The sequence below is a fragment of the Alexandromys fortis genome, unplaced genomic scaffold (genome assembly GCF_014885135.2).
Source record: "Alexandromys fortis isolate MF-2015 unplaced genomic scaffold, M_Fortis_MF-2015_v1.1 scaffold_21, whole genome shotgun sequence".
In the NCBI taxonomy this organism is placed as follows: domain Eukaryota; kingdom Metazoa; phylum Chordata; class Mammalia; order Rodentia; family Cricetidae; genus Alexandromys; species Alexandromys fortis.
This window is the reverse complement of record NW_026067905.1, coordinates 2,256,655-2,270,560: the sequence shown is the minus strand read 5'-3', so window position 1 is coordinate 2,270,560 and position 13,906 is coordinate 2,256,655. Positions and strand designations below refer to the sequence as shown.

At 37.8% G+C, this 13,906-nt stretch overlaps 1 protein-coding gene across 12 annotated transcripts in view; it reads right to left on the bottom strand.

Annotated features, from left to right (window-relative positions):
- The window catches only part of LOC126497313 (solute carrier organic anion transporter family member 1A5-like), a 67,503-nt gene that overhangs the window by 43,142 nt on the left and 10,455 nt on the right, over window positions 1-13,906 (bottom strand). For 2 of the 12 annotated variants that reach the window (XM_050135262.1, XM_050135261.1), the window contains exons 2-5: window positions 11,137-11,269; window positions 9,261-9,364; window positions 5,965-6,106; window positions 491-623 (exon numbers count right to left, since the gene is read on the bottom strand). In XM_050135262.1, coding sequence (XP_049991219.1) covers window positions 491-623; window positions 5,965-6,106; window positions 9,261-9,320 — 335 coding nt within the window. In that variant the 5' untranslated portion in view covers window positions 9,321-9,364; window positions 11,137-11,269. Of the gene's footprint in view, window positions 1-490; window positions 624-5,964; window positions 6,107-9,260; window positions 9,365-11,136; window positions 11,270-13,906 lie in introns of those variants that run through there. The other 10 variants (XM_050135263.1, XM_050135264.1, XM_050135265.1 and 7 more) reach the window with 6 other exon arrangements.

The window sequence follows — 13,906 nt, the reverse complement described above, 5'->3', positions numbered from 1 at the left end:
AAAAATATAACCAAAACTAAAAACTATCCCTAGAAAGCAGAAAACAGGGAAAGAGATAGTTGAACATAATTAAATTTTACAATTTTCTGTGTAAGACACTTTGCTAAGCATAAAAATAAAATAAATATTCACATTAGTCTATATCTTGCTCATCTTTGATTAAATTAAACAGTAGACTCCTTGTATCTGGAATGTCTAAACAGTTCTGATGGTTGATGCAGCACGAGTTTAGGCAGATTCAGAGAATCCGATCAGGTGTCTCAGCTTCCTGAAAGCAGTCTTTCAAATCCCCACTTCATAGTGAACTGGATTGGACCTTAAGGAGACCGAAGGTTACAAGATTCACAAATCATATTGGTAGAGTGGAGATCATATCTTCCAATTTCCATTTTAGCTTTCTGTACTTCAGGAGAGCATTGCTCTTCCCAGGGAGGAAATTCTGAGGTTCATTTCATTTAGAAAAAATTTAATCAAAGGCTGGAATACTCACCGTCCCATCAGGAAATAAGGTAGTGATATTAAGAAACACCCTAGGCCCATAACCACACAACCAGCACCAATCATGATAGGCCTGTGCAGTTTTGTTCCAAAATAACTCACAAATACAATCAACAAAAGGTTTCCTAGGAGAAGGAAATGAGAATGTTGTTTTAGTAAAATATTAGAATATCATAGTCAACAGCCTCTCCATTGTTGAAATAAACACCTTAAGAAATCTCTCTCTCTCTCTATCTCTATCTCTATCTTTATCTCTATCTCTATATCTAGAGATATCTTTATCTCTATCTCTATCTATATATCTATCTCTATCTTTATCTCTATCTCTATATCTAGAGAGAGAGAGAGAGAGAGAGAGAGAGAGAGAGAGAGAGAAAGGAAAAGGGAGAGGAAGGGATACTAAATATATATATGTGTGTGTCTGTGTATGTGATTGTGTGTTGTGTGTATACATACATATACACACAAACACACACACATACACATATCAGTTGTGACCCTGATGAAAAGTTCTCTTCCATTCTGAAGAATAAATATTAAATGCTCTATTCAGGAATATGCAGCTCTTGGTAAAACATAAAAAAGCAAGTGTCAGCCTACACATCACCTCTGACCTCTTCTCATGCCCACTCTAACTCTATGCAGAATCAAATGGATTCATGTTTTTTAACTTAGTATTAAAAAATTCCTTAATTGCTCAACATGGCCAATCAGGATATCTGCTTATACTGTCGTGTTCTTCTTTAGACCAAGCAACACTGTTAACAAAGAGGTCAGAGTCCAAACCCTCCAACTATGTCTTAGGTCTAGATTTCAGGAGTCCAAAGTTCAAATCAAATATTCATCTCTGTAGTTTAGGAGAAAGCTTAGGTTTAAAACCTAGTGGAGAGCCCCATTCTGACTTAGGGGCCTTTGATAAATATGCTTAAGAAATAAAAGAAAAAGTGTGTCCTTTTGGCACAGAGCTGCCTTCCCCAGTCATAGGGTGTGGTAAGACAGAAAGACTTAAAGATCAAATATGGCCTGGTCTACAGAGTGAGATCAAGACCAGTCTGGGAATCTTACTGTGAACTTCCTAAAAATAAAAAGTAAATAAACGGGCTGAAGATAGATTGGTCAAATGTTGTGTCTAATATGTTTGAGTCCAAGGTCAATTAATCAGTATTATTCACAAAAGAAAGGGGGAATTAAAAAGAAATAAATATATAAGTAAGCACTCTACAAATCTCATACTTTTAGTTTGATAAATATTTACCCTCCTTATACTATATATAAAGGCATGATCAGAAAACTCAGGCACACTTATTTAATGGCTTAGAAAATCTCTCAGTCATCTTAAATATTTCAAAGATGTTTGAAGATTGTTTTTCATCAAATTCTATTTCTCTATAGTCTGCTATTTACATAGAAGAGGTGTTGCATTATTTTGAATGGTATGTGCTCCACCTCTGTATAGGTCCCTCCAAGACCTGTCATTGATATCATCATGCAGAAGGTAATGTCCCAAGATACCAATTGTTTGAACTCTGAGCATCTTTCTAGTCTATTGATGAACAACCATGGATGCATAGAATCTTGTCTGAAATCTCTATTGTTTGAAAAGAAAAGCCTCCCTTCTTCACATTAGGCATAAATGGCTTTTGCATTGCCTTGCTATCCCCCTCAAATAATTTGTGGGAAGGTGTGTGGGATAAGGGAAGGTGCTATCTAGGCTCTGGTAAGGTTGCTTGCAAAACTACCAAAACTATCATTTGGTAGAGAGAAAAGCCTATCAAATGCTGCATTCACTGGTCAATGATGGCATTTAAGACCTCCTTTAAGTCACCTGCCAGTCAGTGGTGGTATTATCATTTTCAACTTTAAATAGGACTTTTTTACCTTTAGTTTAAAAATCAGTGATTTCACAGAAATTAGAGTTTTCCATGAACGTGAGTAGGAATTATTTTCAATAATCATTAACTGGACATTAGCATTTCGGTTCATGGTAGTGTAGAAAGCAATGATGGCTTGAGGAGCCATCATTCTGTCACCAAAAGGCTTATAACCTTCTGGATGTTGTAAATACTGCAAAAGGTCATGCAGCCAATAATTACTAGAAAATCAGATGTAGATAATCTTTGCCTTGTTAAAATGCATGAATATTCCTTCCTGATAAGATGTCTAAATGTTCTGATAATTATACTTCAGTGTAACTGCATTTCTTTTGACCTATACAGTTTGATTTTGTATAACTAAAGTATTATCTAGAATTCAGATGGCATTGGGTTTTCAATATGAGTCCTCAGCGTAGAAAGATCATGACCTTCTTCCAAATCCATACTGTCTTTCTGCCACCGGAGGGATAAAAGATTTACTCCAGAGCAAGCCACACTCTCTATCCATATTTCATCCCTGCACACTTCTCCAGGTTCATGTTCTAACAACTTCCATATTCCCATAATACAGTGAGGACAGAAGAATTCTGGGAAGAAGGAAGCCCATTCCTCTGCAGTTGTGACCCAGCCACAGAAGAAGCAAGATGTGACTGTCTTCCTGAAAAAAGGCACTGAACCAGGCTAACATAGACAAGAATAATGGGCTAATATAAGTTATAAGAGTTAATAAGAAGGCTGAGCTAATGTGCCAATCAGTTTATAACTAATGTAGACTTCTGTGTAATTTTTGGGGGGACTTAATGAGAACTGGGCCTGACTGAAATTCCAACAACAAATGGCACCCAACATTGGGTAACTGCATCCACACAAAGCCCGATAAAGCTTGGGAAGTAATCCTAGACAGAAAAGAATAGAGTTAAGCATAGCTTATTGATAGCAGCATTTTCTTAGGTGGCTCTGCTTGCTAGAGGTAAGCGCTGTCATTTAAGAGAGGCTTCCTGACTCAGAATTAGGTGCAACACCTTGCAGTTCTTTAAAGAGATCCTGCCACAAAACACATAAAAGGTGTTCATAAAAAGGTGACCACATGCTTTCTCTTGGTTTCAGGGACCTTGAGATGCCATAGAGTTGTGGAAATAAACATGGCTCCAGCCAGTACCTCAGCCATGAGCCTGGAATCTCAGAAAGCTAAAGTATGGGCTGGATCAAGCTGTCAAAGCCACGGCTTTAATCCTACCCATATTGCTTAGCAAGTTAAAAACTCATGTGGTCAGAAAAAGAGAGAGATATACAGTAAAAATAGATTCAAAGAAAAAACCCTCTAAATGGTTTACTATGTATTTAAAAATATATGTAGACTTGGGAGAAAAAAGAAAAAAAAAGAGTAGTTTGGTGTGGTGGTACATACCATTAATCCCAATGCTTGGGAGGCAGAAGCAGACAGATATCTATGAATTCAAGGTGTGGTGGTACACACATTTAATCCCAGTACTTGGGAGGCAGAGGTAGGAATATTTCTGTGATTTCAAAGATAGCCTGGTCTATGGAGAGAGTTCCAGGACAGCCAAAGATACACAGAGAATCTGTCTTAAAAAGCCAAAAATTAAAAGTAAAAATAAAAGAAAGAGAGGTTAAAATAAAGCCACGTAAAGATTAAAAATACACCGAGGGTCTAGATACTGTATGTTATTATGTTCTCTTTGAATTTAAAAATGCTGAAGAAGGAGCAACAGCTGTTAAAAGATATTTATTTATAAATACTGCTGAATTAATACATGATAGATATTTTGAAAATACCGCAACTTAAAAATTGAAGTCAAAAGGTATGTTACTTTGGAGAAGAGGTTTTGCTTTTGATTCCACAGAACATGTGAGGCTATGAATATATTCTGAGTTAAGAAAAATCAGGGGTGATCAAGGAAGACCACCTGAGAAATTTCTGGTAGGAACAGATGGCACAGATGTCTGAGTTCTACATCCAGAACATATTCAAGACTGCTGCCTGAGATGATCAAGCCTCAGAGGATACTCCAGTCAGGATTTGATCATAATTCTAAATTTTCATTAGATCCCCATAATATTATGAGCATGCCCAAGAAGCAGGAAATAGCCTGGAAAACTACGCCCATATTCCCAAAAATGGACTATGGATATTTTCCTTTGTTTGGAATGTTGATTACAAGTTGTTATGGCTAATGGTCAAGAGAAAAGCTAAACAAAGAATATTAGATTCAGAGTTCCTTTTTTTTTTTAATAAATGAGGGGGAAGTGATGTGGCATAAAGGTCTGTGTTCTGTCAATTATATTGTAAATAATCACTGTTGGCCAGTAGCCAGGCAGGAAGTATAGGCAGAACAACCAGACAGAAATGGGGTGGATTAATGAGGACAGGAGAATTCTGAGAAGAAGGAAGTCCATTCTGCTGCAGTTGTGACCAGACCACAGAAGAAGCAAGATGTGACTGCCTTGCTGAAAAACGTACTGAGAAAGTGGCTAACATAGATAAGAATAGTGGGTTAATATAAGTTATAAAAGTTAATAAGAAGCCTGAGCTAATGGGTCAATCAGTTTATAACTAATGTAGACTTGTATGTGATTTCTGTGGTACTTAACTGCAGGAACCAAGCAGGATGGAAACCCCAACAACAATACAAGACTGAGTTGATCCCCATGCAAAGTATTTAATGGTTCACCCTCTGTACACATCTCCCCTTCACATTTACCTGTCAATTCTATTTCCAGATCACCTTCACACCTTTAAGAGACTATCTTCCCTAGTACAATGTGTTCTTTAGGATCTTGGATAATGAATGAACAGCACTTCCTCCATCTAACACACTAGAACATGACTGAATCTATGAAAAGTCTGTGTAAGGCATTCATCCTGAGTGCCCTGAGAAAACCTAAGACATGTGTAAGATGTTTAATAATGGGAGACAAGATGGAACAACCTCAATGTGGGTTAGTTACTTCACAGTCCTGATTTTCATGGATGTTTTGGTTAAACACATTAAAAACAAATTTACTTTGAAGGAAATAAAAACTAAGAACAAAAGACATCCAGGTCACCTTGTTTATAGGGAACATCTTACCCTCCTTCATTCTTTGAACTGTCATATTCCAGTTCATTACTCTCATTACCCAAATCTTTGGAATTGTGTCTGTCACAACTCAGACACAGGAAAGCATCCTCATCTTCCTCCATATCTACGAGTGGATAGCTGCCAACTTCACAGGCACAGTGGAGGCAGAGAAGCATTTGCTCCTTCCTTCAGAACACTAGTTCCTCCAGGCTCCAACAGCAACCTTCTAAAATGCTGTGAAAAAGGCCTTAGTGTCTGCCTGAATTATCAAGTGATGGAATTAGATATTAATACTCTAAATCTTATTCCAGTTGTCAGAAAAAGTGGCCATATCAGGGTATAGGCAAAAAAATTACATACTATTATAGAGATATTTTAAAAAAATAGTTTCTTCACACCCAAACCAGGCCATTAAATCACTTCAGGAATCATGTAAATCAGTTTTGAAAATCTTATGCAGGAAATTATGAGAGAATATCAATATGTAATAATAAGTAAGTGTAACTCACCAATTTCAAAACTCCCATTGATAAATCCAACTATAGATGCAGGGATATTGAATTGTCTCTCTATTTGTGTGAGCATGGAAGTCATATACATTCCTGATAGTGCTTTGGCTATATATGCCATTGTTAATGCCAACAGAAACATCTAGGAAGAAAAACGTTTAAGAAAAAGTGAGAACTTAGTTTTTTAATTATATATCTACCACCTACTTACAAAACAGCCTCTACCATGAGGTGTGTTTTGAAATTAAACAGTCCTTGAGCATGGAAGAAATTTTAAATTGCAATCTCCCTTCTACCATAGTGTCCTAACTCTGGAAATGCAGTTAGGATAGTAGGTTAGCAGCAGTGATTTTTGTAGAAAGGTATGTCTTTGCTTTTTTATGAGTGTACTTTATTCATACAGAAAGACATGGAGCTATTCAATGTAGAACACAGTCATTGGTGGGTCATTAGCATTATGAGGTTATCTCCAAGACAAGTGCTATCCACGTTAAGGAAGGTAAAAAATAGAACACAGAATTGAACCAAAGCATATTTCTGCTCAAGTTTTCAGGAATGACTAGTCTCTAGATGCCCTTGAATATAGTGATATTTTGTATGTAATATAATGAAGTTTGCCTGAAGATCAGAGTGCAGATTTGGTAGAGGAAAAAATGGTCTCTCTAGTAGCTGGGTGCACTGATTCTCTGATCTCTCTGCTTTCACCCTCTGGTATCTGACTCAGGATTGGTTCATTATCAAGAACAATATGGGTTTATGCTACATCTGGTGACCAACTTTTTGGGTGAGAATTAGGAAAAAGCTGCTTGCCCATGGTTTTGAACCACCAGCATAGGCTGCAGCTACACACAGCCAGAGTCACCACCTCACCAACTAGGTTTTCCTTTCTTCTCTTCTGGTAGACTTTTTTGGACTCCCTTCCTCTGACCATTGCTTGAACCTGCTCAGACTCCTACTGTTCTATGAAGCAGCTGTTGGCCTCACCCTTCACCATCATCTGAATTGTCATTGGTGGCAGATTGGTTGAGATAATTGGGATTCCTTAAAGGAAAAAAGAGTTAAAAGAGATAGCTATTTCCCACGTTAAAAGGTGGGGAAACACTATTACGAATGGAAAGATAGGTCTCATTATGAGTGTGCAATGCATGATTTAAAACTGGAAAAATTAGATGAAGGGAGGAGATCGGAGCTCAGTTTCAGTCTGAAGTTTCAGAGAGACAAATGCAGTTTACAATTTCGTCAGAGGATGAAGTTGAGGCTTGTAGACAGGGCATTCAGCAACACAGTACAGTCTGACTATTTGGTAGAGCTAAAGGTTCTCTCTAGAAGATAGCTGCACTACTTATCTGATCTCTCAGCTTTCAGCCCTTCATAGATATCTGACTCTGGGTTTTTATTATTAAGAACTATTAGAATTTGTGCTGTCCTTGGCTAGTTCAACAATTTGTTCTCCCTACATTCATGAGAAAAACAAGAACTGTATCTTCCTTGGGCTCCCATGTTTCCCACCATGATGGTTATGGACTAAACCTCAGAAATTGTAAACAAGCCCCAAATAAATGTTTTCCTTTATAGGAGTTGCAGTGGATATAGTGTTCCTTCATAGCAATAGAAACCCGAGACAGCAATAAAAGATGAAATGTTTATGATACCTGATGATATTTCACTATAAATGCTACTAATGTTAGCAACTGATAATCAGAATACCCATCATTACCCTTAGTGTTGAAGATGGAGATATGACTCAGCAGTCAAGACCACTGGCTGCTCTTTCTGAGGACCTGGGTTCAGTTCTTAGCACCCACATTTGTTTTAAAACTACCTATATCTTCAGTTCCAGGGAATTCAGCACCTTCTTCTGGCCTCCAAAGATACAAGACACACAAGTGGTACACCAACATACATGGGGCAAAAGAGTCATATACATAAAAAACATAAATTGAAAGTAATTGACATATTTAACAGTGAAGAAGAAGGCATAGATCAGAGATAGAAGAATTGCCCATTGTGTTGAACATCTGGGTCTCATTCCCCATACTCCTTGAATAGGATGTCACTGAATGATGAACTCACACACATACAGAGACAGACACAGAGAGGGATACACATACAAACAAGTCTCAGAGTGATGTTTTGTCTTAAAATGTAGGACTATCACTATCCTTTTCAGATGAAGTACAAACACATTGCACAAATTGTCCAAAGTGACACATCTAGTTGACATCTTTCAAAGGTTAAAATCCAGAGGCCCTAGGCTTTTCAGAATGTGAGAACTGAAGGATAACTTGAGGGGTTGGGTTTCAATAATTCACACATCACTGAGGGTAAAAAACACTTTCCAGGGCTGAGTCTGAGGCCTCCTCTCTTTTACATTAGTGTATGGACTCTACCACAGGAGAATAAGGTAAATGAGCTTGTGATTGGATGATTTAGGAGGCAGCAGCTTAGAGAGGAGCCTGGGAGGGGCTCTGCAGAGACTAGGGCAGTGCTCAGATTCCCTGGGTTAATACATGTTCACATTTGGTGATCACATAAATATGCCTTTAGAACTGTGAGAAGGAAAACTATCTCAAAACTACTGAAAACCACACAAACAGTAAACAGAATGGATATTTTCTCTTACAAAATGATTGCAACATTGTCAAATCTCATAGAATATATTCATCTGACTAGATCATGAGTTCATCTTGCATATTAATAAACACAGCACTTCTACTCAAGAACTATTCCTAGCTATGACCCCTGCTCTTTTGTCAAAAACCCCTGAGAACTGAGCACTGGCTGGACATCTGAATTCAGGTCAAATTCCAACACAGTATAATACACATATAAAATATTTTAAGCTTCATCCTCCTTTAAGACCCCCTAAAGCAGTGATTCTTAACCTTCCTACTGATGTACACCTTAATACAGTTACTCATGATCTATTGGACCCAACCATAAAATTATTTTTATTTGCTACTTCATAGCTTTAATTTTCCTACTGTCATTAATCATAAAGTAAATAGCTGTGCTTTCCAATGATCCTAGGTGACCCCTGTGAAAGGGACTTCAATGATTAAGGAGTCTCAAATCAAAGGTTGAAAATCTGTACTCTAAGTTAGTCTGAAAAATATTTCTAGTTAAATAATCCTAGTTAGATAACCATAATAATAAAGTCAGTTTCTTTAAGGCAATACATAGTTTTTATGTTGGAAAACTTTGTATAAGCTGAGCAATGTTACAAGGATTTTCAGTGCTTGCTTTAAAAGATTGCCATGCATATATACATGAACATATATCTAAACAATTCATACCTTCATTTTTGAAAAGCATGTTACCCCATGGGTTGCAAACCTTTTCCCAGGTTTTTCCATGTTCTTCTGATGGTTTCCAGATGTTTTAAATGTCTTACTGTTTCCTTTTCAAAAAAAGCAAACAATTGTTAATTAAATTATTTACTGAGCTCTAATGAGTGATTCCAAAAATGAAAAATAAAAGCTTTCCTAGGTCTCTTAGTCAAGATTACTGTTGTGATAAAATACCAAGACAAAATCAACTTAAGTGGAAAGGTNTTTCATTGGTTAAGCATTAAAGAAACTGCTTGGCTGGCCGTGATAGGTTAAAACATAGGTGGGAGGAGTAAACAGGAGGAAGAGGAAGTGAGGTCAGATTCTGCTCTGCTCCCAGAGAGACTCGTCAGCTCTGCACTCTGGAGCAGAGACGCTATGCTCCGCTCTCCCAGGCAGATGCACGCAATGAAGCTCCTCCGACCTAGGATGGATGTAGGCTAGAATCTTCCCGGTAAGCGCACCTTGGGGTGCTTACAAACAATCATTAGAAATGGGCTAATCCAGGTGCGAGAATTAGCCTGTAAGGGCTAGAGTTCATGGGCCAAGCAGTGTTTAAATGAATACAGTTTGTGTGTTGTTATTTCGGGCATAAGCTAGCCAAGCGGCTGGGGTGTTGGGGACGTAACCCTGCCACTCTTATTTCAACAGAAAGGTTTTATTTTAACTTATAATGTTTCAATGACAGTTCATCACTGTTAAATGTCAGGGTAGAAACTCATGGCAGCACCATCTATACAGGTGCAGTTGCAGATGCCATGGAGAAACACTATTTCCTGTTTTGTTCCTCATGGCTTGCACTGTCTGCTTTCTTAGACAACCCAGGATGGCAATCCCAGGTATCCACCCACAGTGAGCTGGGCCCTCCACCACTAATTTTCAATCAAGAAAAGTCACCACAGAAAAGACCATGACTCTTTGAGACAGTTTTTCAATTAATAGTCCCCCTTCCCAAACATCCCTAGCCTGTGTCAAGTTCAGCACAGCTGGGGAGGTGATTCAATTGGTAACGTATTTGTTTCCTATGACTGTGAACCTCAGTTTAAATAGTTAGCAATCAAGTGAACTTCTGGGAAATTGCCTGTAACTCCAGCACTGGGAGGACCCAGACAGTAGGATCACTGTATTGTGCTGATCTAGTACTCTAAACAAATGAACAACAGACAAATATGTGAAAAAAACTCCATTATAAAACCTAAGGTAGAGGAAAACATTAAGTATTGACTCATCTATATATGGGCACCTGCACACACATTTACATATACATACATACCCATATATACATATTCACTGCATTCACATACATGTACACATAACCATTTGAATAGCATCAGTTTAACTAATACCTTGAATGTTATAAAATTACCTAGGAGGGTTTTTTTATTCTGATTGATCTTGAAAATAATACTATAAGAGAAGTTTTGGTTTGTTATGGAAACTCCTTTAGTCAATAGCCTTCAAGATACCAGCCCACAAGGGCATGGTCTCTTATACTATAAATGCAGCCATAATTAAATCTCTCTCTCTCTCTCTCTCTGTTGCTGCTGCTGGATTCGGTTCCTGTTCACTGCTGGTGCAGTGGACTGTGATCTTTGAGTCTACACCTTTATTATATTCAACTCTGAGCTAGTGAGTGGCTACGTTATAGTGTCAATCTACATTGGTTTGTTGAATTCTACTGAAAAAGCCAATGCAAATTACTTTAATTAGACTTTGGTGTTATTAAAGAATGTCTCAAAGCTTGTTAGGCTCTGATGTTAAGCTAATGACAATGTGGTTAAAATAAAACTTTTCAAATCTTTAGCAAAGCAAGAGAAACACAGATGGTGCCCTTTGAACTTACTTTGAAGGCTGCTGCCTTTAAGAACTCGAAGATATCTCTTGTGTTTGTTCCCAAACTCTGCCTAACTGAGTTCGCAGAGGCTGCTTTCAAGGGTTCCTTCTTGAGGTCTTTACATTCCAAACTTCCCTGGAGTCTCAATATGAGAAAAATGTTTTGAGGCCCTTTGACTCACAGAAACGTAGGGGGACATAAAATTTTAATCAAGAAAATAATATAAATATAAACAACAGATACATCTAAAACTTCAAAGTTTTAAACTGTAGAGATATGAAAATACCGGAAACCCAAAGAGACATCTTGCATGGTTATATCTGGAATGTATTGCTCTAGAGAAACCTTAGCATCAAGCACATTATCCATTCATGTGGTTCTACCATGCAAAAGAAGTCTGGAACACAGACAAACCCTTCACAAGCAATCTTGCCAGTTTGTGACTTTGGATGTGTTCTAAGACTGAGAAACAAAATTAGAAATTCAAAACTGCCTTTACTTCTGCCGTTAGTGGAGCCAGTTTTTAATGTTATCAGTGTCAGTTCCTGAAGGAAACATACCTAGAGAATGAAGAGATAATTGTAGGAATTGGTACCCACATTTGCTTTGGCCTAAGTCTCACCAGGAAGCTTCAAGTTCTCTAAAACACAGTCCTGTGGAACTTTGTGCTTTCCATTTAAAGCAGGAATCAGGCCAAGTCACTGCACAAATTGCTATTTCATATCACATTTTAAGTGATTCTCTGACAGTTTCACATCATGCACCCCATCACAATCCCTTACCAGTTTTCCCATGTCCTCAGTCTCCTCATGATACCCCAAAAGGAATTAAAAATAAGAAAAAGAAAAAAGTCCACTTTGTGTTATCTATATGCAGTGGAACATGGTCACAATCATAGTGGTCTGCTCCTTATATTGAACTGAGTTGTGCCCCTCTGTTGGAGGAGGGAGGCCACTTGTTGTTTCCTGGCTTCCTGGCTAGCTCAGTCTGGAGAGTATGAGACTCTTAATCTCAAAGTCATGGATTCAAGCCCCACATTGTGTGCCAATTTGTTTGAGGAAGCTGCTTGTTGGTTCTTGGCTGCCCCAAAATAAACACACAGAAACTGTATTATTTATAACATTGCTTAGGCCATTAGCTCTAGCTTCTTATTGGCTAACTCTTACATCTTAATTTAACCCATTTCTAGTCATATGTGTTTCTCCTTATAGCTGTGGCTCACTGGTTAAGTTCTTTCCAGCTCCAGTGGGGCTACATGGTGTGTATCTCACTCTGCTTTCTTTCAGCATTCCATTTAGTTTTCCCCACCTAACTCTGTTCTACTATTTTAGGCCAAGCTAGTTCATAGCACTAAGTGCCCACTTAAAGAAAACAGAGAAAGCACACATTGGAGACTTAACAGCCCACCTGAAAGCTCTAGAAAAAAAAAAAAGCAGACTCACCTAGGAGGAGTAGAAGACTAGAAATAATCAAACTGAGGGCTGAAATCAACAAAATAGAAACATAGAAAACAATCCAAAGTATCAAAGAAACAAAAAGCTGGTTCCTGGAGAAAATCAACAAGATTGATAAACCCCTATCCAAACTAATCATACGGCAGAGAGAGAATATGCAAATTAATAAGATCAGAAATGAAAAGGGGGACATAACCACAGACACAGAGGAAATTCAAAGATCATTAGATCTTACTACAAAAGCCTGTATGCCACAAAACTGGAAAATGTAGAAGAAATGGACACTTTTTAGATAAATACCATATACCAAAGTTAAACCAGGACCAGGTGGACAATCTAAATAGACCTGTTAGTCGCGAAGAATTAGAAGATGTTATAAAAAACCTCCCTACCAAAAAAAGCCCAGGACCTGATGGTTTCAATGTGGAATTCTACCAGAACTTCCAAGAAGACGTAATACCTATACTCCTTAAGGTATTTCACAATATAGAAACGGAAAAGTCATTACCACATTCCTTTTATGAAACTACAGTTACTCTGATACCAAAACCACACAAAGACTCTACCAGGAAAGAGAATTACAGGCCAATCTCACTCATGAACATCGACACAAAAATCCTCAACAAAATACTGGCAAACCGAATCCAACAACACATTAGAAAAATTATCCATTATGATCAAGTAGGCTTCATCCCAGAGATGCAGGGCTGGTTCAACATACGAAAATCTATCAATGTAATCCACCATATAAATAAGCTGAAAGAAAAAAAAAACATATGATCATTTCATTAGATGCTGAAAAAGCATTTGACAAAAATTCAACATCCCTTTATGATAAAAGTCTTGGAAAGACTAGGGATACAAGGGTCATACCTAAATATAATAAAAGCTATATACAGCAAGCCGACAGCTAACATCAAATTAAATGGAGAGAAACTCAAAGCCGTCCCACTAAAATCAGGAATAAGACAAGGATGTCCACTCTCTCCATACATCTTCAATATAGTGCTTGAAGTTCTAGCAATAGCAATAAGACAACATAAGGGGATTAAGGGGATTCGAATTGGAAACGGAAGAAGTTAAACTTTCGTTATTTGCAGATGATATGATGTGTACATAAGTGACCCCCAAAACTCCACCAAAGAACTTTTATAGCTGATAAACACCTTTAGTAATGTGGCAGGATACAAGATCAACTCCAAAAACTCAGTCGCCCTCTTATACACAAAGGATATGGAAGCAGAGAGGGAAATCAGAGAAGCTTCACCTTTCACAATAGCCACAAACAGCATAAAATATATTGGGGTAACTCTAACCAAGGAAGT